This window comes from Trypanosoma conorhini, assembly GCF_003719485.1.
Source record: "Trypanosoma conorhini strain 025E chromosome Unknown Tco_14.4_contig_00108, whole genome shotgun sequence".
NCBI classification, from domain to species: domain Eukaryota; phylum Euglenozoa; class Kinetoplastea; order Trypanosomatida; family Trypanosomatidae; genus Trypanosoma; species Trypanosoma conorhini.
Window position 1 is genome coordinate 1 of NW_021704194.1, and position 20,824 is coordinate 20,824.

The following is a 20,824-nucleotide window of genomic DNA, read 5'->3' on the forward strand; positions in this document are numbered from 1 at the left end:
ATTGTATTTTTTCCGTACTTGAAACTATAACTGTAGTGTGTGCGTGTTTTTTTTTCTTATTATTATGTTGCAGCAATTTGTTTATTGCGGTTATCGCAACGGCTTCGTTAAATTTGATTTACGGTTGTTGCCGTGGGTACGTGTTTTTTTTTTCTTTTTTTTGTTTTATGTTTTTCTTGCGTCCCTCCACTTCGTCTGTATGTCTCTTTTTCTTTCCAGTTTCTTCGTGACTGCGGCGTGCGGAGGTGACGTCGCGGCGATTTTTGTCTCGGAGGCGCATTAGCACTCGGTGGGGAGCAGAGTCGGGGAGCCTCCCGCCTCGGCACCCGTTCCCCACGGACCCGCACGCGGGAGCGGCTCGAAGGCGGCGAGGCGTGGGGCTAAAATGTCATCAAGGCGGGGGGATGATGTTGCACCGTCGCGAACGCACGAGAGCTCCCATGACCCTGCAGCGATGCTCTGTGCGTTTCTCATGGCGAGGCGCGGTTGGAGTCTGTCCCGCATCGCTCTTACGTTAGGGATTCCACCTCTTGTGCTGGAGGAATGCATCCGCAACGGCGTTTCCTCAGCAGCACTGCGCTCGCAGCTTGCCCTCTGGATTGCGGAGAACGACGATGCATCGGTGCCATCATCTCTTGCGCAGGAGGTTGTTGAGGCGGCCTCATCGTCGTCTGCTGGGGCGTTGGAATATCTGCAGGACGATGATCCTTTTTCCGCTCTTGACCCTGTCACACAGTCGTACTTTGTCGAACTGGGATCGAGCGTGGGCCAGAGCTTCATTTCCATTTTGAATGACCCCCACGATGTGGCGGAAACCGCCTCTACGTGGGGCTCGTGGCTCGGAGGCGTCGTGTCGGGTGCTTTAGACCTCAAGGCCCAGGCGAAACGGGCGGAGGCGGCCGTGAGTCTGGGGCCGTCGTCGTCGTCATCATCATCTTCTGAGACGCTGCTCGCACGCTACGGCTTGCAAGAAGACTACTCTTCCTACTTGCAGCTTGTTACTGCTCCGTACAATAGTAATCGGGAAGAAGGTCGGCAGGCGCCGGTGATGGTGGACACAAATGCGGGGCCCGGTACTGCTAATAATTCCCTCTCTGTGGAACAGCTTCCGTGGCCAAGCGGCGTTCCAAAAGAGTTTTTTGGCTCTGCCCATGATCCGACTGGTGAGATTTGCTTGCTAGAGCGCAACCTGCGGGAGCGCAGGGGAGAGGCTGCAGTCGAGGGAGAGCGCAACGTTTCTGTTACTGCGCAAACATTTGGGGAGGATTTTGAGTTGATGGAGGCTCGAATGAAGACGCTTCGTCAATGGGAAAGTGCCGTGGAAGGATGTCTTCTTCAACATGTCCAAAGTCGCTCAGAGCAGTTTTTTTTGGCCTCCCACGAGTTTAGGGACCGGGCTGCGGAGGCGAGGGAGACCCTTGAAAGCCTCCGGCAAACACGGGCGGGCATTGGAGCATTTGGTAAGGGATTGGTTCAGGAAATGCTTATGGTTGCACGGTGCTATCGAAGCAGAAACAACCTTGGCTCCTTGTGTAAGCTGGCGGAAATGGTAGTGAAGGTCTCTTCTCAAATGATAGCCATTGAAAATTGGGTGGCACTTCCTGAACGGGACATGGTGGAACTGCCAGTCATTGTTGACGTCTTCTGCACGTTGCAGGAAGCGATTTTAACGGAACATGAGACGGGAACTTCGTCTAGCGGTGTTGGTGCCCTTGAGGCGAGGTGGATCACAAAAGTGTCCGCACTAAAGGCTGTTCCACGTCGCGTGCTGCAGGTGAAGGAGAAACTCTGCGTGATCATTGTGGAGGAGTTGGAGGCGCTTCTTCTTCCGGCGCCGCGCGGGGCTGTGGACGATGGCCAGATCCACAGGACGTTTCTTTCCGCGAGTAAGATGGGAATATGGCACACCGCCGTACGTCAGTGCAGGGATGTCCTTATGGATGCCCTGTGGATGACTGCCCGCGAAGCCTTTATCGCCTTTATGATCAATAACTGCGAACCCAGTGATTCCACCGCCAATAATCTTCTTTCCACTGCCGTTTCCGCGGATGCCTCCCGCGAAGAGAAATTGACCCTTTTCGAGCATTCCAACGCCTGTCGTTTTGCTATGTACATGCAAATAATAGGCCTCATTTCTGATCACGTTATTGACTTTGTCACCCAGGCTGGCCAGAGATGGGGGCTTTTCCTTGTGGAGGTTGTTCCCGCGTCATCCGCGGCAAATGCTGAAGGAGTGAGTGTAGAAGACACGCGAAACTACTTCTCGTCATTGTGTGCGGCTGCCGAGAGTATCGTCGCTCTTCTGATAGAGGTTCGAAGTCAAGACGGTAAAACGCCGACAAATGCTCGTGATATTGAGGCGCTTGTTTCTTTGGGTTGCGCTTTTCTACCCAACATAGTGAGTAACCTACAGGGAGTTTTGGCGATCTGCGGCAACGTTGGTGACCCATGGGGGTTCGTGTCTGGAAAGCGGATTAAGTCTGCTGTGACGCGGCTGGCGAAGGGGCATCTCCGCGTGCACCACGTGGAGAGTATCGAGAAGTTGCGTGTGACGATTGAGAATGAGACGTGGCTTCCGGAAGGCGTCGACCCCACCTTTCAAACCTCCGTGGATGCCCTTTGCCGAAGTGATGATGCCGCTATTGCGGAGCTTCGTACACGCGCCGTGTTCACTGAAGTTGTGGGCGAGAGTGGGGTTCGCCACCCCGTGGCGCCCACATTCGCGAGAGAAGCAGCAACTACAGCAGCAGCAGCGACGGGGGAGATGGTCGCATCAGGGCCGTCCAGATCGTCTTCCAAGCCCTTGGAGGCTCGTGAAACGTGTGCAAAGAAGCTGCTTCTGCTTCCAACGGTGGATGCTTGTACGGAGGGTCGGGTGGTGAGTAGATCGCTTTTGATGCTGATTGAATTGTTACACGAGTATGACGACTACCTGGGTCGTTTTCCCTTTCTTGCCTTTGATGTGATGGGGAAAATGTATGACCTTCTCACGCTCTACGACTCGCAGTCGGCGGCCTTCCTACTGGGCGCCATGGCTGTGGAAAATGGTGTGCTACAGACAATAACAACGCAAAACATGGCTGTCGCGTCACAGAATCTGGCCTTTTTGTGTGACAGCATCCCACTTATGCAGAAGCGTTGGCTTCGTGCGGCAACTGTCGACAAGTTGTCGCCGTCTATCGTTGAAGACATAGAGCGAGTTCGCAAGGACTGTACGACGCACCGGTGCGAACTTTTTGGAAAGATATCGGACGTAGTCAAGGACAAGGTTGATGGTCTCGGGGCCGTCTCCGCGGAGCAGTGGAAAATGTCTGGAAATGAGTGGGTAATGACGATGCTCCGAGAGACAGCGCGGTTAATGCGGGCCATGAAGCCGCTTTTGCCTTCTGAGGATTGTCGCGGGGTTGTAGTGCCGCTGCTCGGCACCTTTGCTCGAATGATTCGTTCTGTTACGATGTCTCCAGCCGTGGATACAGACCTGCGAGCAGTGATGCTATCGGACGTTCTTCTTTTCAAGGCAAATGTGGAGAGGTTTGGCTTTGATGTTTTGCGGTGTGCAATGCTATTTGACTCGGTGGCGGCGGCGATGAGGGCACCCGTTGAGCCCGCCGCATCAGAGGCGGATGTCGTCGCCTGGTTTTTCAGCGATGAACGAGGACCGTGAAAGGTGCCTCTGTCAGTGGGGTGCGCAGGGAAGGGGAAGGGACAAAGTTTTTTTTTATATTTATTTTTTTGTTTTCTTTGTTACGAGCCCCCCCCCCCCCCCATCTACATGAGGCGTGGCGTTGCACGAACCTTCTTCGTTGTTGTTGTCTGTGATGTCTTATTTGTTCGTTTATTTGTTTTTGCTCCTTTACTTGTATTCTGCCTGGTGTTTCCTGTTCCCTTGTGAGGGTGGCAGCAGCGAGGGATGCGTGGCGGCCGCTGCCGCCGCACAATTCCCCGTTTCCAGCTGGGGCGTCGCCACGCGGCCACGTCCTCTGGCGGGACGCGTGACCGCGCCGGACCGCAGGGGTCGAGCAGCGAACTGAACACTCTTCTTAGGGAGATCAATGACTTGTGGGCGCGGCGTGGTGTTGGGGGGCATACGCTTTCTGTTTCCGCATCGAAGTTGCAACCGGCATCGGCATCGGCCGTGGCAGAAGGGAGTTATATTCCACCACATGAGAGCCCCACCTTCCCGGCAACAGGCACGCATCCACCACTGGGCTCTCTGGCAATAGGAGAGCCACCAGCATTCACGGACATCGCCTGCACTTTGCAGGAACTAGAGGAGGAGCTGTTTAAGCTGTCGGAAAATGAGCCAGCGGTGAGTGTGCCTCGGAACAGTGCAGACACTGACCGACGGCAGGCAGCGGATGCGTCTGACGACCGCGACACGAATGCTGCTCCCTCAGTGGGGTGTTCTCAGGACCCACAGCCTGAGACGACGGGTGTTGCGGCAATGGAATCCCCCGCTGGATCTGCTGCGTCTGAGGCCGTCCGTCACTATGAGCGGCTCTCTTGTTGGACGGATGCTGGGGAAGCTCCGGCCTCAAATAACTCCGTTACAGTGCACGTTTCGGAATCTGCTGGTCGTACGTTTACTTTGGAGCTTCGTGAGCGACCGAGGTGCGCACGCGCCATGACGGTTGCGGTCGGCCAGGCCTTGAATGAAGTGGAAGCTGCGACGGAACTAAATGAGGGCCTTGTTGTTGTATTCCGGTCAGCGCCCGGTATCCCTTTCTTTACCCCGCTGCGCTCAGAACTAGAACTGGGCTATTTGACTCGTGCAGAGTTGCTAAGAGAAAAGGAAAGACTCTTTTGCCGTATTCGAGAGGCCAGACTTCGTGGGGTGTCGTTTAGGGCAGAATTGAATGGATCTGCACTTGATATTGGAGCAGAGTTGTTTTTCATGTGTGATGGAGGGACCGTATCGGAGTCGGAAGTCTCTACTAGTGCAACAACGGTTGGATTTCCTTCACTCAGCCTTGGAGTCTGGCCGGCGCCGTGCGTGCTACAGCGCATATCCAGTCGCCTGAGCCACGACGAGAGGGTTGGGCTGGTGGTTCCCATCCTGCACACTCTTTCATGGAGTGATTTGAAGGCGACTTATCCAGGCCTTCTACGGCCTGAGCGTAGCTTGCACAGGTTGAGGAAAAAGATGCATCTGCTTTTCTTCTTGCAATGGACTCGTCTTTGGTATTTGCTTGGATGGGGCAAGGAGTTCTCTGCTACAGGGAACCGCAGGGATGTTTTGATGCGGCGCTGGGACGATTACTCTGCCTTGTTGGATACCACTAAGGGCGCGGGTGACGCAGATGCTGCTCTTTCGGCCGCCTCCCGAGCTGTCAACATGTACGTGGCACTCCTGGGAACAACTGAGTTTACCAACGCCGCTTCAGTGACTAGGGCGCTTCGTCGTATGCACAATCGCGTTTTAACTCCACGCATGCAGAGAAGCATCATCGAAGCGCAGCCAACTAATATGCGCGACATCAAGGCGGGAGAGACATTTTGTGTCTTTACCGAGGCTTCTTCGCCTGCAACAGTTCGTTTTATTGCGGAGCATCGCAGTCACAGTGGAAAAGACGTAGTCAAAGATGCTTTGCTGATGGCACGTGACGCGGAGGACGTCAAGGATGCAGTCGATTTGTTGGACTGCGCTGCGGTTGTTACTCCTCTTCGTCCGTCGCAATTGCGCTCGCTGGGCGAAGGCGATATGGTGGAGGTTCGGCTTCTCTGCGCCCCACATATTGGCGGAAGTCGGCGGCGGGAGACACTCTCCTCTGCCTTGGCGTATCTGCAGTCCAGGGAGGTGCCGTACGTCGTCAGCAAGGGGGATGCTGGTGGTCGCCTTGCGGCAGCCCTTTTTGTCGCGTTGTGCAGACTGGCCACATCTGCAGAGGTGCAGCTCATTGAGGACGTCGCAACGGCGGAATTGCGTTTTCGCGTCGGCCCGTTTCAGCTGCTTGACCATTACGGCACGGCGTACATTGCAGGCGTGATGGAACGACATCCGCGTTGGATGGATGAGCGGCGAGTCCCCGCCATAACGAGCCGCGTGTTGTCGGCAATGGAGGCGGAGGGGTTTGCTGGTGGGGATGGCCGTCGCGGAGGATTTTACACCCCTCACGGGGAACTCAATGCGGAGGTTGCAACAGAGTTTGTGGGGCGAAGGAAACTGTCACGGAGCGATATTTGCCTGCGGCTTTTGTTTGCTCTCGTGAATGAAAGTTGTAGCATGCTGCTGGATGGGTGCGTGGAAACGGTGGATGACATTAATCTTCTCTCCATTGCCGCCCTGACGTTGCATCCGTCCACGGGCGGTCTTCTCTCATATTTGGACGGCGGGATGGGGGGAGTTGCACTGCTGCGTAACATGCATTACATGTCAAAGGAAATGGGCGTCGCCGCCCCGCCCTCCCCGCTACTGCAGGTAATGTCGGAGGCGGGTGATACGTTTTGCACACTCTCCCCGGAGACGTTGTACCAGGCGCGACGAAAATGTGCGGGGGCCACTTGATTGGCGGGAGTTTGTTCGCCTGCACTCATGCGTGGCTTGGCAGCAGCGGCGGTGGCGGTGGAAGAAAACATCAAGCACGCACCGGGAAAATTACACCTCAAGAAATTATGCTTGTTGTTTTGGGTGGTGTGTCGCATGTCTCTCTGCGCGATGTTTAGTATTATTCTTGTTGTTGTTTCTCTGTGCGCTGTAGGTGTGTTCTCAGCGCCTGTCTATCTCCTTCGCTTCGTCACGGCTTTTTTTTTTGCCTTTCTTTCCTTGCGTTCCCGTGTTTGGTTCACGAGTGGTGCCCGGGAGAGGAAGGAGGGGGGCGGCGGATCACCGAACGGCCGGCGTTCTCAGCGATGGTGTTGCACAAGTGGGCGGTGGTGAGCAGAAGTGCTCCGCCGCCGCCGGGGCTGCGTCCTCTCGCCCGCGTGATTCCGTCACACCCGAGGCTGCGCCCTGCCGACTACAAGATCCCGTACGTGTTGCGTGCGTTTATCAAGGACCGCCACACCAGTGACATGCAGCATTTGGAAAACAGGGGGATGTTCGCCGAGGAGCTTGCGATTGAGCGGGCGCGGTTTCCGCGTCTTCACAAGACCCTGACAATTCAGACAGACGGTTCGCTTAACGAGCGGGAGTTCGAGTTTGTCGTGCCCCCAGTCGTCACACTCTTTCGCGATAGACTTTCCGCCCATCGTCAGCGTCAGTTGGAGCTGGCGAAGATAGGGAAGCTGCGGAGGGAGCACAGCTGGGAGACGACGACGGTGGGCGAGAAATCCACCAACCCGGTGTGCAACGCCCTCGTCTTCCCCTACTGCGTGCCGAAGATGATGCTGAAAAGGCCACCACTGGCGGACCCGCTGAGTGCCAGGTCCAGTGCTCGTGGCGCGGGGTCGGGTTCGGCGGAGCATTAGTGCGGCGGAGTGGCTTTTGACGTTTGCAACGGAGGAAGGAAGGAAGGAAGGGGGAGGAGGAGGCGACGAGGATACGGCAATGAAGAAACTTCTGCGTGGTGACGTCGCATCCGAAGTGGGGGTGAGTTTCGTTTCCCCGTCATTCCTCCCCCTCTCCCCAGCACTGTGACTGTTACTATTGCTGCAACCACGAGTGCCGCTGCGACATTGTTATTATTATTACTTTTTTTTAAAAAAAAAAACTTACTCTCCTTACGAGCCTTTAAAGCAACACAGCCAGAAGGATGGCATTTGTTGAGAGTTCACAGGACGAGATCGTGTCTCGCCTCTCAGAGGAGACTCTACAGGACATTGAGGGCCTTGATCCGTCGCAGTTTGGATTTGGCAGAGAGGAGTGCTGTGGGCCCCTGCCGGAGAAGCTCCCAGGCAGCATGGCGTTCACGGAACATGTCTTCTTCGCCACAGACATGCCTGCAAGGGAGTGGGACGCGAAAACCGGCAATGTTCCGGGGTACGCTGCACTAGAAAAGGCTGTCACTTCGTCGGGGGGCAAGAAGCTCACCGTTTATTATCGTCCCGGCCCTGACGCGTGTATTTTGCGATTTAAGTATGAAGAGCTCTTGTCGTCGCTGCTCATTACACAGTATTCTTGCATCACGGAAGGGGAGCTCCCTTGGGAATCGAAGGGGGCGGTATGCTGCGATCGCTCGAATGAGTTGTTTGTGTTTGTTTGTTCCCATCGTTCTCGCGATCACCGTTGTGGGTACTGTGGCGCCGTTTTGGTGGAACTTCTGCGCCAGTCTATCAAGGCCAAGAGGGGCGAGCATGAATCGATTCACGTGTATCCGTGTTCCCACGTAGGTGGGCATGTGTACGCTGGGAATGTCTTGCTTTACAGTAAGCATGGGGGCGTGTGCTTCGGCTGCTTTACTCCAGCCCAGGTGGAAGCCTTTGTGAATTTTCTTCTGGGAGGCGCGACGGAAATCCCCGCCTCACTGGAGCGGCGGATTCGGGGCCGCATCGGCTACACGAAGGCCAACTCCAAGTGCTGCGTCGTGTAGCAGCTATTGCCGCTTGTCCATGGTGCAGCGCGGAAGGCAAGCAAAAAGAAAAAGAAAGAGGGCCTTACTCAAACGAGAAACAGCGCTTGAAGGGCAAGAGCTGCACCTCCAATGAAACGGAAGACAGTGGTCCAACGCCTAACTCCCACCGCGCCCCTCTGGCATGCGCGTGCGCTCTCTTTCATTCTATCGAAAAGAAAGACGAAAACATCACTAAAAGGAAAAAAGGAAAAAAAACCAACCAAGTGAAAAACGGGTGTGCTAGTCTAACTCGCGGGGCGCTGAAGGGTTGAGGAAAAGGTGTGGGAACGCGGCCTTGCTAGTAATGTGCATATGTGTGCGCTGCCGCGCCGCAGCGTCCAGGTGGGACTCGTTTCTTCTTCCCACATGAACTCCTCAAGGAAAAAAAAATAAAAAAAAGAGGAAGAGGGGATGAGAAAAGCTACTTGACTGAGTTGACTCATTATATTGCCTTTGCCATTATGCGAACCAGTAGCACTCGTTCCCAGAATTGTGAGGGGTGCATTTTTTTTGTTGTTGTTTTATTCTTGTTGCTGATTCCCACCGCGACTCTGCTACTTCTCTGCAACTACGTAGGGTGCGTCACACGAGGTTTGAGACATGTCAGCGGACTTATTTCATCGCAAGCTCAACAAGTATGAATGGAGCGAGTCCGCCCCTGCGAAGTCGGTTCTCCCGCATGCTGGTGAACTTATTAGGGAGGTGCTCGGAGGCGCGCTAGCCTGCGTTGAGAAAAGAGTCTATCTCTGTGGCGGCTATGACCCACGAACTGGCCGTGGCCTTTCACAGCTGGCTGAGTTTGACTTCTCCACAAAGCTATGGTCAAAGGGGCCTTCGTTACCGGAAAGGATACGGGACGCCGCCGCTGTCGCCTTTGGCGACTATTGCCTTGTCTTTGGTGGTTGGAATGATGAGGCATATAGCAAAAAACTTTGGCTGCTCGCCCCAAGAAGCCCGGATACCACTAACACAAGTGGCAAGGAGACGATGAGTTCCTCGTGGACGCTGATACCACCCGCTGGACCAGCGCCATCGGCGCGGGTCTGCCATGGGATGGTACTGGGAACCGCTGGCGATGAGGAAGGCGCAGCACCGAGCCCGGTGGTTTATCTCTTTGGCGGTTTTAATGGCAAAAGTAGGTTAAATGATGTTTGGCGTCTGAGATTGGGTACCTTGGTTGATCAAGGTGTGGCAGAGTGGGAGTTGGTTGAGGTTAAGGAGGGAACTCCGCCGTCGCCGCGCGATGATGCGGCGGTTGCGTTCGACCTGGTGGGTGAGCGGCTGCTGGTCTTCGGAGGGTTTGCCTCCTCGCTGCAGAGTGATCTTCACGTCTTGTCGCTGCGCGGGGGAGAGAACCGGTGGATGTGCCAGCCGTGCATCAGCGTTCCGTCCCGGCGCCAAGGCTGCGCGGCGGCGGTCTCAAGCGGGTGCCTGGTAGTGTGTCTTGGAGAGGATGAGAAGGGTCCTTTGCCTCAAATTCTTCAGCTTTCCCTGACGGACTTCAAGTGGTCCGTGCTTTCTTTTGACAAGGATGAATTTGTGGGACGCAGCGGCTGCGTTGGGTGCGTGAGTGAAAAAGGGAAACGTATTGTACTCTTTGGTGGGGGAATTCTGCCGAAGGTTCACTCAAGTCTTTTGGAGTTGGAGCTGGAGAAGGCAGATTCAGGCGGTGCAAGGAAAAAGTGAGAGCACGCACGTCGCGCCCACTCTCGGTGTGCGTGTGCGCGCACGTCCACTCACTCGCTTTCCCTTCTTCCCCACACGTTTTTTATTAGCCGCGGACTCTGAATGTAGACTATATGCACTGATCTCTCATGTTTCGGTTGTTGGGTGTACCTGTTCTGTCTGTCCCGTTTGAGGGGGGTGACGCACGGAGGTGCCAAGCAGCACCGGTGGCATGGGCGGTGCCGTCTGTTTGTGCCTCTGTTTTTTTTTTTGCTCAGCTACACACAATTTGTCTCATTCTTTCTTTTTCTTTTGCACCCCCCTTCTCCTTTTTTTTTGTGCTTGTGTGCCGTGTATGTGTGGTTGTCTGGGACGGGCGGGGCAGCGTACTAGCGTCGGGTTCCCCACACGCACACACACAAGCGAGCGAAGAAACCAGCTGCCGCGGCGGCAAATACTCAATCGGGGCGAGGCTTACTTCAATGGCGGATGGTTCTGAAAGCCGCAAAAGGCGGGCGTTGGAGCTAAATGAGAGAGACGAGGAGCTGGACGACACGCCAAAGTACGCCGATGCCGAGACAATGGCGCAGCGGCGTATCGCGCGGGTGAAACGTGCGCCGACGATTGACGCCCCGCCGTCGCTGAAGGGGGCGTTCAAGGCGGTGGCCGGCATCTCGCCGGCGGGGGCGCCAGCGCTTTCCAAAATGTTTGGTCCAAGCGACAGCAGCAACAACGCCACCACTGCCACCACCGCCACCGGCGGCAGCAGCGACACCAGCCCCGGCGCCAGCAACAAAAACGATAACAGTAACAACAACAACAACAACAAGACCACTGACGGTGCTGTTGCCGCTGGGACTGAGACTGGTGCGGGGAGGTCCCTATTTGGCGGGGCCTTCAACTTCGGCGGCGCCACAAACGCTTTTGCGGCAGCCAAAGAACAGCTGGCGAAGGCTGCTGTCGACGCAGAGAGGGAAGCACCACCACACGAGAAGCTTGCCAAGGGCGACGTACTTGCGCATGCGGCTCCTGTCACGCCTTCGGCCGAAGACGTGTTAGCATGTGTGTCGTGTAAGCTGTTTGTGTTTAAGTCGGACACGAAAAGTTGGGTGGAGTGTGGCGCCGGTGACGCAAAGGTGAAGCGGCACGACGCCCCAAAGGCCGGGGAGGGGGAGGAAGTAGGAAAGTGTCGTTACCGCTTGATTGTGCGCGATGGTTACGCCCTCAACTTGCTACTGTGCAGTAATTTTCATCTGACAAAGGCCGAGGACACTCACGTCATCTTCACCGTGCCAAAAAATGACGGGGTCGCAACGTATCTTGTGAAGTACACGGGGCAGCAGGCGGCGGCGCGCGGCGCGGAGTTCACAAAGACGTTAAAAGACTCTCTTAAGTTGTCCCAAGATAATTCTTCGTAGGAGGCAGGCAACACATTTGTTCAGTACGGCTAGTGTTGCTGTTTTCATATTGTTTTTTTTTTGTTTGTTTGTTGGCTGGTGTTGACTCCTTCGTCTTCATGCCCGGTTTGCTTTTGCGCGAGTTGAACTCTGGGGGCGCGTGCGTAAGGGTCGTGACCCCCTGAAGTTTTTACATTTTTTTTTTTTTTTGCGGAGTGCGAATATTTTTTGCTTGTTGTTGTTCCTTTGCGGAGTCTCCGGCGCCGGCACAGCTGGCGCTTTCCGCAGCTGCTCACACCGAGTGGGAATAGCACGTACTTTACGTTTCTGAGGGGGCGTGTGCCGGTCGAGAAGAGGAGAAACGCAACTGGAGCAACAGCCAAGGTAAATATAGACGAAGATAACTAGTCATATATTAAAAAGGTAGTAATGAGGGTTGCTTCCAACGCCATCAAAGAACTGATCCACAATGACCCCAGCGTGAAGCGTATCTTGTTCCCTTCGTCGCAGGAGCTGGTGGGGCTCGATGAGACTCTGGAGCGGGTCCGCGCCAAGTACGAGTGCAATGTAGCAGACTCGGAGGCTGCGCTTGAGTACGCGTGTCTTCTGGTCATGCACTCCCGTGCCTCGTACATTGAGGAGGGCGTGCGTCTCATGGAGTCCTTGCTGTACGTCTCCTGGAAGGAGCGCCTGGAAAACTTGAAGGGGGCTGCGGTGGACGAGACGAGTTTGCTGACGGCTGGGCAGGTGTCCGCCCCAACCGGGGTGGCGCGCGGTAGGGTGCTGCACGGGGCCTCTGCCCCACCCGAAGGCAGCGGCTGCGACGGCGAGGAGGAGGAGGAGGAGGAGCTCAAAGCTGGCGTGGGGGAACAGGAAAAAGAGAGAGAGGCGGAAAAGCAAAAGGCGGACCCCACGGGTGATCTCCTTATTCAGTACTACTACCTAACTATTGGATGGATTAAGCTTCGCAACTACGACAAGGCTTTGACATGTGTCAATCGAATGCTTAAAATTCAGCCGGATCACCGCCAGGCGCTTGCGCTGAAGCAGTACATCGATACAGAAGTGACTATGACTTTAACTGCCACTGGTTTGGCGGGAGTCGGTGTCGTTGCTGCTGTGGCAGCGCTCATTGGCGTATTTTTGCGAAAATCATGATATCTTGCCTCCTCCGTGACAAATGATGTGTACTTTCTGCGTGAGGCCGGTCGTATTTTTACGTTGTGCTGTTACTCTTTCCTCTTTTTATGAATTTCCTTCCTGCACTCTGTCTGCTGCTTTCATACTTAAACATATGTTGCGCTCTGTGTGCATCTTTCTGCTCCTTCAGCTGCCCTATTGCAGATGTATTATTGTTATTATTATTTTTACGCAGGGAGCTGCGATTGTGTTTCCTTGTTTGTTTTTCTGCCAGTTTGCGCATGGCCGTCTTCTTTCTCCCCTTCTTTTCTTTCGCGAATTGAGGCGTGACCGCAGCGTGTCTCTCCGCCTCTCCGCTGCTGTTGTCTGTGGGCGGGAGCGGGAGTGGGAGTTGACGCACTGGGGAGGCCTTGTCTTCTTTCTTGCCCCGCGCCCTCTCCTGCGATCTACACGCGCCCGTATCCGTTGCGTATCGTGCGCCGCGACAGCCGTCACGCATGCTCCGTCGGCTCTGCGCATTTCGGGGCGGCAACGCCCTACTTGTGCTCTGCGTCGCTCGGTGCTTGAGCACACGGCGGCTTCCCGCGTCGGCGGCAAAGGCGACGACGCCGCAGCGCGGCGCACCGAAGATGCATCCTCCACCTGCTGTTGGGGCCTCCCCCGCCTCACGGAGACAAGTCCGCGCCTCGCGGTTGCTGGCAGGGGAGAAGCAGCAGCGGCTGGCGCCGGCGCCGCCGAAGAAAGCGGTCGCTTCCGGCGAGACGAGGGCGCAGACGGCCGCAAGGAATAGCCATAAGGCGCTGAAGGGAACACCCAGGGGGCGGCCTCAGAGGCGGCAAGCGGCGTCCCGCAGCTTGTGTGCGGCGCCTGCCTCTCTGCGATCCAAAACGACGGGCCCCCGTTTACGAACGGACGTGCGAAAGGGGCACCCGCATGCCCATGCCGTTCAGAAGAAGAAGTACAACAAGCGAGTGGCGGCCATCGCTAAGCTTTGGCGGATGCAGAAGAAAAAGACACCGAAGGCCGCCCCTGCGGTGTCTTCCAAGAGATAGAAACTTGCACACGTGCGTGCGTACATGGGTCAAAGGCGCCTGAAGTTGTGATTGCCACCGGCACAGCTTCTTCACCCTGGAGAACACAAGCAGACTGGGGAGGAGGGAACGGGTAAAACGAAGCAAAAACAAAATAAAAAAAATCATGAAACGATTACTGCAGCAAATAACAATCATATCGTTATTTCTTTTTATCTTATTGTTTTGGCGACGCGTGGAATGAGAAGAAACGAGTGGCGCGTTCTGCCTCCCTTCTTTTCCTCTGCCCATTTCATTTACTACTCCTTCCCACGGCGGTTATCGCGTGTGCAAGCCTGCGTGCGTGTGTGTTTCTCTGCTACGAACCGAATTGAACCGCCGCTGAATTGTTGCTCTCTCTTTTTTTTTTTTGTTTCCCGGGCGCTGGTGCTGGTGGGGGTTTTCTGCCTTGTTGTTGTTCTTTTCCTTTTGTTTCGTCGGCCGCGGGATCTCACGCTCTTCTTTCTTCTTGCTGTTCTAAAAAAAAAAAAAAGAGGGCTCTGTCACTTCCTTTGCGCCTTTGAAAGGAAGGAAGGAGGTGCTCGCACCACCGTGCGTCCAGACACACACACATACACACATACGCAGGCGCAAGAAGTCAGGGTTCGCACTATTTTCCGGCGGTCAATGAATGACGTGTGTGCGAGGCGCTGACCACTATGACTGGTGTGCCGGGTTCAGCGCGGTGCTGGAGGGTGGCACCGAAAAACAACTCGGATATTTGTGGCAGCGTCTGTTGTGTAGCATCTGTAGTAAGGAGGCTCTTGCCGAGGCTGCAGGTGGACCCAGAGTGGACTGGAACCCCTACAGACCTGCGCGCGGGGAGCACGTCCTCCAGGGTGTTTTGAATAGTGAGGTGTATGAGTGGCGTTCGTCAGTGCAGCTAAACTCGTTGTGTGTCGTGGGAAGGGCGCTATTGGTAGGCGCTTCTCCAAGAAGCCCTCTGAATCCGGCGCGGCATATAAAACCTTTTCATATAGTGGCAAACAACAGTGGGACTGTGATCAATGGATTGTCGAGTGAGGGGACGGGCGCCCAATGCTCGGGGCGCACTGGACCCTCCTGCGACAACGACAGTGTAACGATGGATGCGCCGTGCACTGAAAACAACAAGGAAAATGTGCCGTGCTCGACGGCAACGCAGGATGCGGTGGATGACATCTTTGAGGTGCTTTGGGGCACAGTAGCTGTGCCGTGGATTATGAGGCGATACGCGTCTGAGCACCGAACGCGGCGCGGCACACAGGAGACTGATGCACAGGACAGTTCAAAGACAATAGTGAGTTCCTACGGGACGGATCACGGGAAGCGCTTCTCTGCGAAGCCAACCCGAAGCAACGACCTCGTACCCAACCGCCGGAGACCAAAAACTGGGCCTGCCACGCATCGTGGCGGAGCAGAGGGCCGGATTTTAATGGCGCTGCCTCTTGAGAAAAAGACTTCGTCGCGTCTTTTACACGTCGTGGGCGCACCAAATGAGGAATTTGTCGACATGGTGAAGGCAAAAAAAAATCCTGTTGTGGCAGTGAAGCAAGCGGTGCACTTTCCTCCTGACCTGGGCCACTCGCCAACGCAGAAGCGAGTGAGCTCCTTCAGGTCCACAGCACTGGCCTCCTTTAAGGAAGCTGAGGCGGAGAGACGGCGTTCGCTGTTGCTTGGGAAGCCCACCACCCGAAGGCCATCGCTGCAGTGCAAGAGAAAACCCTCCTCGGGTGTTCTGCAGCCACGCGAGAGCCCCTCTTCCGGTCTTAGATTTGGTTTGAGAGGCCAACAAAATGGGTTTGGTGGCAACATTTTGGACAGAAAACTCGGAATTGTTCGTGCTTCGCCCGGTAGCCGCGGTCGCAAGTTGGCTCCTTTGCCTAGAAAAGCAAATTTCCCATCACCAACGAATGCTCGGCGAAAAAAAGAAGAGGTTTAACTCGCAGCTTTTGACGCTTTACATGTTCCGCTATCGGCGTCATCATCTCTCTCTTCCAAATTTTTGTAGAAGGGGAGCGGCCTCGCCATTCTCATTTATATTCCTTTCGCACTCCCCTGGGGTGCCCGCTGAAGGCCAGACATCCCTCCCGTTATCTTTCCTTCCGTACATCTATCTTTTCTATCTACATGGATGTGTTGTATTTGTTCTTGCTCAGCTATCGAGGTACCTTTTTTTTTTGTCTCTCTGCGTGTGCGTGCGTGTGTGTGTGTTCTGCTAGGCATCTTTAAAAAGAATTGTGGGGGGAGGGTAGGTCGACGACGACAACTTGTGTCGTTGGTATTCGTTGCGGATTCATTGCCGCCATGAGCACCCTTTCGACGTGCCCCTACTGCGGTGTTCAACTGGGGATTTCCTCCATGCGGGCGCACGTTGCCTTGTGTAATAGCTGCGGCCCCAGCGGAGACAACAGTGACGGCAGGGCGGAATCCAACGGGGCCCCGGCGCGCACTCGCACCTCGGACTCGTTTGTTCCTTCTACGCTTGAGGGGTCCTCCTGCGCCGAGGCGCTGATTCCCTCGCGCGCCCCGAGCGACGGGAACGCCCCGCAGGTCTTTCATTTGGACTTGCGAACCAGGCCAGGCGAAAGGGCAACCGCGAATGATGCGAAGCCGACGATGGCCTTGTCGCAGTTAGGTCCCAAGCGGCGCTCTGGCCAGCGCCGCGGTTCCTGCTCACTCCCGCCTTCTTCTTGTCAGCGAAACGACGAACAACTGTCGACGGCGGGTGAATCTGTGGGAACCGGGGCATGCTCGTCGCCCTTTGGCACGTCGAACACGGAGCCGAGGAAGCGCGCAGATAGTGCGTGGAATGAGGAATGCCTCAACGCAAAGGAGAGCGGGGGAGGCTTGGCGTCTTTGAATGACCCGCAGCTGTTGGAACGCGTCTCCCGATTGGAGTCGATGAACAGAGAACTTTACGAGGCGTTGGCTGTTGAAAGAGACACGCATGAAAGATCAAGGGCGGCGCTGGAAGGTGCTCTTACTTTTCTTCGGGCTGAGTTGTCAACTCTCCATGCGTTGGTGGTTGGCGCCGCAAATAGTGCAGAGACGGCTCACTATAACCTGGAGGATATTGAAACCCGACTAGAGAAACTTCCGACGGAGGAGGCGTTTCAGCGGTTAGAAGCAAAGGTGGAGGATTTGTTTGTGTGGTCGCGCGCAGTGCGGCAGGGTACGCGTTTGCCGCAATTGGCGTTTACGGGTGGCAAAAATGAGAAAAACACCCTGGTGAACCTCTCTGCGATGAACACTCCAGCCGACCCACGTGAAATCGGTTGTAGTGCGGGCCGGGGCAAGGGCACCAGGAGCGAAGGACGAGATGCTCCGGCAGGGACGCCGTTTCTGAGCAAGGACACAGGGGAGACGATTGCGCACCTTCTCCAACAGCAGCCTGCGGCCTTGATCCATACAAGGGGTCCTGTGCCAGCGCCGGAGGTCTCAGCGGCCCTTCTTGGGAGCGGCTGAGTGGTGCATTCTTCTTCGGACGCTTCTCTTGCTTCTAGAGTTTCTGCAGCCGACGTTTTTTTTTTCTCTTCCTTTTTCGTTCTTCTTTTCTTCTTGATCTTTCAGCGATCGGGGTGGAGAACATGGAGAAAGTGAGGTGTTGGGGGGGGGGGAGATAGTCGAGAATGAACCAATACTTGGTTGTGTGTTCATGCACATTCACGAGTGTAGTTGTATTTTTCGTTGTTGCTGTTTTTTTTTCCTTCCCCTTCTTTGATTCTTCTGCATCCGTCAACCGCTCTTGCAGTCTCGACACACACGCATATACTACACATATACACATATTCTACGGGCAGCGCCACCGGGTTTAGTTTACCTCCATTGACCGGCTGGGGGCGGGTGGTGAGGGAGCGGGATGCTGCCGCGTCGGCTCTGCAATCGCTGCGGTGAAGGAAAGCCCGCCGTGAAGCGGCCTCGCAACGGACAACTTTTGTGCCGAACGTGTTTCTTCCACTTGTTTGAGGAGGAAGTGCATGAAACGATAGTGGCGGAGAAGCTTTTCGCGTCAGGCGACATTGTGGCGTGTGGCGCAAGCGGGGGCAAGGACAGTACGGTTCTGATGCATCTCATGAAGCTACTGAATGAGCGTCATGGGTACGGGCTGCGGCTCCTCCTGCTGAGCATTGACGAGGGGATCACCGGGTACCGTGACGATAGCCTAAAGACGGTGCACCGCAACGCAGCGGAGTACAAACTCCCGCTGCGTGTGCTCTCGTACAAGGAACTGTACGGCTGGACAATGGATGAGGTTGTGAAGCTGTCAGGCTTACGCAATAGTTGTACATTTTGTGGTGTGTTTCGTCGACAAGCGCTTGATCGTGGTGCGGCGTTGCTTGGGGCGACAAAGATTGTGACAGGACACAATGCCGATGACTTGGCAGAGACAATTCTAATGAACATCTTGCGCGCGGATCTTCCACGTCTCTCTCGCTGCACAAGCGCCATCACGGCTGGAGAGGGTCTCATTCCTCGTGTAAAGCCCTTGAAGTACGCCTATGAAAAGGAGATTGTTCTCTACGCACATCTCAAGAATTTGGATTATTTTACCACGGAGTGCACCTATAGCAGAGAGGCCTTCCGTAGTGAGGCGCGTATGCTTCTGAAGGAGATGGAGATACTTCAGCCACGTTGTATTATAGACACCGTCCGCGCTGGGGAGCGGCTGCGTGTAAAGGATCGGGAGTCTCTGCCTGAGCATCCACAGGGCTACTGTGGCCGCTGCGGCTACGTCACAAGTCAGAAACTTTGCCGTGCCTGTGTGCTGCTGCAAGCGCTAAGTAGCGGTGATCCCATGGCGGCTGTGCGGGGGCAGCAGGAGAAACCCCAAGAGAAGATGACCGCTTAAGCAGTGTCGGTTAATGAATGCAAAACAAAAAAAAAAGAAACAGCCCTAGTTAACTCTCCGTACATTTATAGATTTTCCGGGTCTTTAATGGCGAGCCTTCAACAACGGCCGTGTAATTTTTGCTCCTGCGTTTTTGTTTTTGTTTTTCGCTCTCATTTCCTTTGTTTCCTCCGATGTTCGTTTGTTTCCTGCTCTTGCTTCTCATAGGTAGAGTTCTGCAGGGAAGGTATTCCCCTGCTCCCCCTCTCTTCACTGGCGCGACAGTGCAAGGGAAGACTTGCTGGGGGGTAGTGGTGGCGGCGGCGAAAATGCCATACGTTTCGAACGGCCGAGTCGTTGACTCCAAGCCATTTAGTCTTGTCGATTTTTTCCTCTCCATTGTGCGTCTCGTGTGGCTGTTCTTCGCCACTCTTTTTTCCTCCGAGCCCGTCTCGCAACACATGCAGGAGTACACATCGACGACGCGGCCCGGTCTTTTCGGCGGTGGTCGCAGCGTTGGCCGCGCCCCGCGTGGGTCCAACATTCACGGACTTCCAAAGGGCTCGCTCTCCGGCGGATGCGCCTCTGGCTGACGTTAGGCGGCGTGCGAGTTGCATAACCAACGCATCTACGCCCCCACGGCGGCACAGTCGTTTAGCCGAGTTGTGGACGATTAAAAAAAGCGGAGGGGGCTGTGAAAGAAAACAAAGCGTCTTACTTTGTCTGTTACTTCCCCCAGACGGATATATATATCCATCTCTGCAGGTCTCCGTGGGTGTGTGTGTGTGTGTTGGTTGCTTCTCCGCACGTTGCTTCGAAATGTATTCTTCGCCATCTGTTCTGTTTCTATGACTCTGCAGGCGGGAAAGCTCATTGTAGTCCCCTGTGGATGAATTTTTTTTCTTCTGCGGGACAGATGTGAAGTGGAGCGGCGACGAGGTCGCGGCGAGGTCGGGTGGCGCGTTGTTTCTTTTCACCGCCTCAAACCGTAGCCAAAGCCAAGTCCGCCCCCAAAAAAAGAAGTTTACATGAAGTGGAGGGTAGACGAAGTTTTTTCTTTTTTTTAGTTGTGATGTTTGTGGTACGGAATTCGCATGGGAGCTTGGATTGTGTCCCGCTTACGCGTATATTTGTGTATTGCTGTTTTCTAATTATTATTATTATTATTATTTTTTTTTTCTGTGTGTGTGTGTTTTGTGTTGACGTGCCCCCGCTGCGGCAGACTTAGTCCCGCCGGGGAAGAGGCGCCTGCTCGCCGTGCGCCGCGCGCCCCACCCACCCCTCCTCCCCGCTCTGAGAGCTTTACCTCGGCGCCTGGCAGGTGCAGGCGGCTTTTAGCAGAAGTGAGGCGCGTGCGCGGCGGGGGTTCAGATGAGCAACAACGACGTTTCGCGGCCCTCTACGCAGCGCTTGCCGCCCGACCTCTCGGAGAGCCAAAAGGCCGAGATTGCCGAGGCGTTTCACATCCTGGACGTGGACGGGACAGAGACGATCACGCCCAACGACCTCAAGGTGGTCCTTCGCGCCCTCGGGTACGAGCCGCAGAAGGACGTCATCAAGAAGCTCGTGGCGGAGATGGACAAGAGCGGTGTCTCGAGCAACCTCATCCTGCCGGAGTTCGAGGCCATTATGAAGGAGAAGTTCTTCGCCGAGGACAGCGAGGAGGTGCAGCTCTCCTTTCGGCACTTCACGAGGGGCAACTCCGACTACATCACCCTCGACGACCTCAAGCGCGTGGCGGAGGAGGTTGGAGAGGACGTGCCGGAGGATGTCCTGAGGGCGATGATTGAGGAGGCCGACGTCGTCGACCACGACAACCGCGTGTCAAAGGAGGAGTTCCTCCGCATGCTGCTGCCACCCAAAGAACGATGAGGGGGGCGCCCGCGTTGGGTGGTGCCGCCGCAGCGATATGTACACGAGCGTCGGCGCGGGGGCGCCTGCACGCTCCGAAGTTGCTCGGCCGGCAACCTTCGGCCGAAGGAAAAAGAAAACGAAAAAGAAATAGAAAAAAGTTGCAGGGATAGTAGCCGTCTAAAACCAGCCGGGGAGTGGGTAAGTGAAAAAGAAGAAGAAAAAGAAGAGATTTATGTCTGACCTCGACGAGTTTATCACACCTGCCACAAGAGTTTGTTTGTTGTTCGCTTTTCTCCCTTTGCTTTCCTTATTTTATTTTACTGTGGGGGTGTGCGCGCTTTTGGGTTTGGGCTGAACCCAAAACTTCATCGCAACAACAACCAACAAACCGAAGGGCAT

General features: G+C 55.2%; 13 protein-coding genes across 13 annotated transcripts, besides 13 other annotated features; all 13 read left to right on the forward strand.

The window, feature by feature from the left end:
- The first annotated feature begins 143 nt into the window (after positions 1 to 143).
- Positions 144 to 178: a microsatellite.
- A 207-nt stretch (positions 179 to 385) lies between these two features.
- On the forward strand, positions 386 to 3,664 carry Tco025E_02660 (uncharacterized protein; the record flags this gene model as incomplete). The annotated part of the gene is made up of 1 exon (XM_029369584.1): positions 386 to 3,664. One exon carries the CDS (start codon positions 386 to 388, stop codon positions 3,662 to 3,664), a length of 3,279 nt encoding a protein of 1,092 aa, XP_029230304.1.
- A 47-nt stretch (positions 3,665 to 3,711) lies between these two features.
- Positions 3,712 to 3,746: a microsatellite.
- A 57-nt stretch (positions 3,747 to 3,803) lies between these two features.
- Positions 3,804 to 3,845: a microsatellite.
- Positions 3,846 to 3,910: 65 nt separating this feature from the next.
- On the forward strand, positions 3,911 to 6,505 carry Tco025E_02661 (3-hydroxyacyl-CoA dehydrogenase; the record flags this gene model as incomplete). Its single annotated transcript, XM_029369585.1, has 1 exon — positions 3,911 to 6,505. The coding sequence occupies one exon, from the start codon at positions 3,911 to 3,913 to the stop codon at positions 6,503 to 6,505; it is 2,595 nt and encodes an 864-aa protein (XP_029230305.1).
- A 344-nt stretch (positions 6,506 to 6,849) lies between these two features.
- Positions 6,850 to 7,407, forward strand: Tco025E_02662 (uncharacterized protein; the record flags this gene model as incomplete). The annotated part of the gene is made up of 1 exon (XM_029369586.1): positions 6,850 to 7,407. The coding sequence occupies one exon, from the start codon at positions 6,850 to 6,852 to the stop codon at positions 7,405 to 7,407; it is 558 nt and encodes a 185-aa protein (XP_029230306.1).
- A 30-nt stretch (positions 7,408 to 7,437) lies between these two features.
- Positions 7,438 to 7,479: a sequence feature (GA-rich).
- A 212-nt stretch (positions 7,480 to 7,691) lies between these two features.
- Positions 7,692 to 8,468, forward strand: Tco025E_02663 (sucraseferredoxin-like family protein; the record flags this gene model as incomplete). The annotated part of the gene is made up of 1 exon (XM_029369587.1): positions 7,692 to 8,468. One exon carries the CDS (start codon positions 7,692 to 7,694, stop codon positions 8,466 to 8,468), a length of 777 nt encoding a protein of 258 aa, XP_029230307.1.
- A 525-nt stretch (positions 8,469 to 8,993) lies between these two features.
- Positions 8,994 to 9,025: a microsatellite.
- Positions 9,026 to 9,089: 64 nt separating this feature from the next.
- Tco025E_02664 (uncharacterized protein) lies at positions 9,090 to 10,175 on the forward strand (the record flags this gene model as incomplete). Its single annotated transcript, XM_029369588.1, has 1 exon — positions 9,090 to 10,175. One exon carries the CDS (start codon positions 9,090 to 9,092, stop codon positions 10,173 to 10,175), a length of 1,086 nt encoding a protein of 361 aa, XP_029230308.1.
- A 461-nt stretch (positions 10,176 to 10,636) lies between these two features.
- Tco025E_02665 (uncharacterized protein) lies at positions 10,637 to 11,572 on the forward strand (the record flags this gene model as incomplete). The annotated part of the gene is made up of 1 exon (XM_029369589.1): positions 10,637 to 11,572. The coding sequence occupies one exon, from the start codon at positions 10,637 to 10,639 to the stop codon at positions 11,570 to 11,572; it is 936 nt and encodes a 311-aa protein (XP_029230309.1).
- A 49-nt stretch (positions 11,573 to 11,621) lies between these two features.
- Positions 11,622 to 11,645: a microsatellite.
- A 335-nt stretch (positions 11,646 to 11,980) lies between these two features.
- Tco025E_02666 (uncharacterized protein) lies at positions 11,981 to 12,709 on the forward strand (the record flags this gene model as incomplete). The annotated part of the gene is made up of 1 exon (XM_029369590.1): positions 11,981 to 12,709. The coding sequence occupies one exon, from the start codon at positions 11,981 to 11,983 to the stop codon at positions 12,707 to 12,709; it is 729 nt and encodes a 242-aa protein (XP_029230310.1).
- A 189-nt stretch (positions 12,710 to 12,898) lies between these two features.
- Positions 12,899 to 12,921: a microsatellite.
- A 267-nt stretch (positions 12,922 to 13,188) lies between these two features.
- Tco025E_02667 (uncharacterized protein) lies at positions 13,189 to 13,743 on the forward strand (the record flags this gene model as incomplete). Its single annotated transcript, XM_029369591.1, has 1 exon — positions 13,189 to 13,743. One exon carries the CDS (start codon positions 13,189 to 13,191, stop codon positions 13,741 to 13,743), a length of 555 nt encoding a protein of 184 aa, XP_029230311.1.
- A 577-nt stretch (positions 13,744 to 14,320) lies between these two features.
- Positions 14,321 to 14,348: a microsatellite.
- A 44-nt stretch (positions 14,349 to 14,392) lies between these two features.
- On the forward strand, positions 14,393 to 15,682 carry Tco025E_02668 (uncharacterized protein; the record flags this gene model as incomplete). Its single annotated transcript, XM_029369592.1, has 1 exon — positions 14,393 to 15,682. The coding sequence occupies one exon, from the start codon at positions 14,393 to 14,395 to the stop codon at positions 15,680 to 15,682; it is 1,290 nt and encodes a 429-aa protein (XP_029230312.1).
- A 239-nt stretch (positions 15,683 to 15,921) lies between these two features.
- Positions 15,922 to 15,954: a microsatellite.
- A 93-nt stretch (positions 15,955 to 16,047) lies between these two features.
- Tco025E_02669 (uncharacterized protein) lies at positions 16,048 to 17,208 on the forward strand (the record flags this gene model as incomplete). Its single annotated transcript, XM_029369593.1, has 1 exon — positions 16,048 to 17,208. One exon carries the CDS (start codon positions 16,048 to 16,050, stop codon positions 17,206 to 17,208), a length of 1,161 nt encoding a protein of 386 aa, XP_029230313.1.
- A 394-nt stretch (positions 17,209 to 17,602) lies between these two features.
- Positions 17,603 to 18,592, forward strand: Tco025E_02670 (cytoplasmic tRNA 2-thiolation protein 1; the record flags this gene model as incomplete). Its single annotated transcript, XM_029369594.1, has 1 exon — positions 17,603 to 18,592. The coding sequence occupies one exon, from the start codon at positions 17,603 to 17,605 to the stop codon at positions 18,590 to 18,592; it is 990 nt and encodes a 329-aa protein (XP_029230314.1).
- A 173-nt stretch (positions 18,593 to 18,765) lies between these two features.
- On the forward strand, positions 18,766 to 19,164 carry Tco025E_02671 (uncharacterized protein; the record flags this gene model as incomplete). The annotated part of the gene is made up of 1 exon (XM_029369595.1): positions 18,766 to 19,164. The coding sequence occupies one exon, from the start codon at positions 18,766 to 18,768 to the stop codon at positions 19,162 to 19,164; it is 399 nt and encodes a 132-aa protein (XP_029230315.1).
- Positions 19,165 to 19,342: 178 nt separating this feature from the next.
- Positions 19,343 to 19,362: a microsatellite.
- Positions 19,363 to 19,721: 359 nt separating this feature from the next.
- Positions 19,722 to 19,748: a microsatellite.
- A 194-nt stretch (positions 19,749 to 19,942) lies between these two features.
- Tco025E_02672 (centrin) lies at positions 19,943 to 20,443 on the forward strand (the record flags this gene model as incomplete). Its single annotated transcript, XM_029369596.1, has 1 exon — positions 19,943 to 20,443. One exon carries the CDS (start codon positions 19,943 to 19,945, stop codon positions 20,441 to 20,443), a length of 501 nt encoding a protein of 166 aa, XP_029230316.1.
- A 105-nt stretch (positions 20,444 to 20,548) lies between these two features.
- Positions 20,549 to 20,581: a microsatellite.
- A 48-nt stretch (positions 20,582 to 20,629) lies between these two features.
- Positions 20,630 to 20,652: a microsatellite.
- The last annotated feature ends 172 nt before the right edge of the window (positions 20,653 to 20,824 follow it).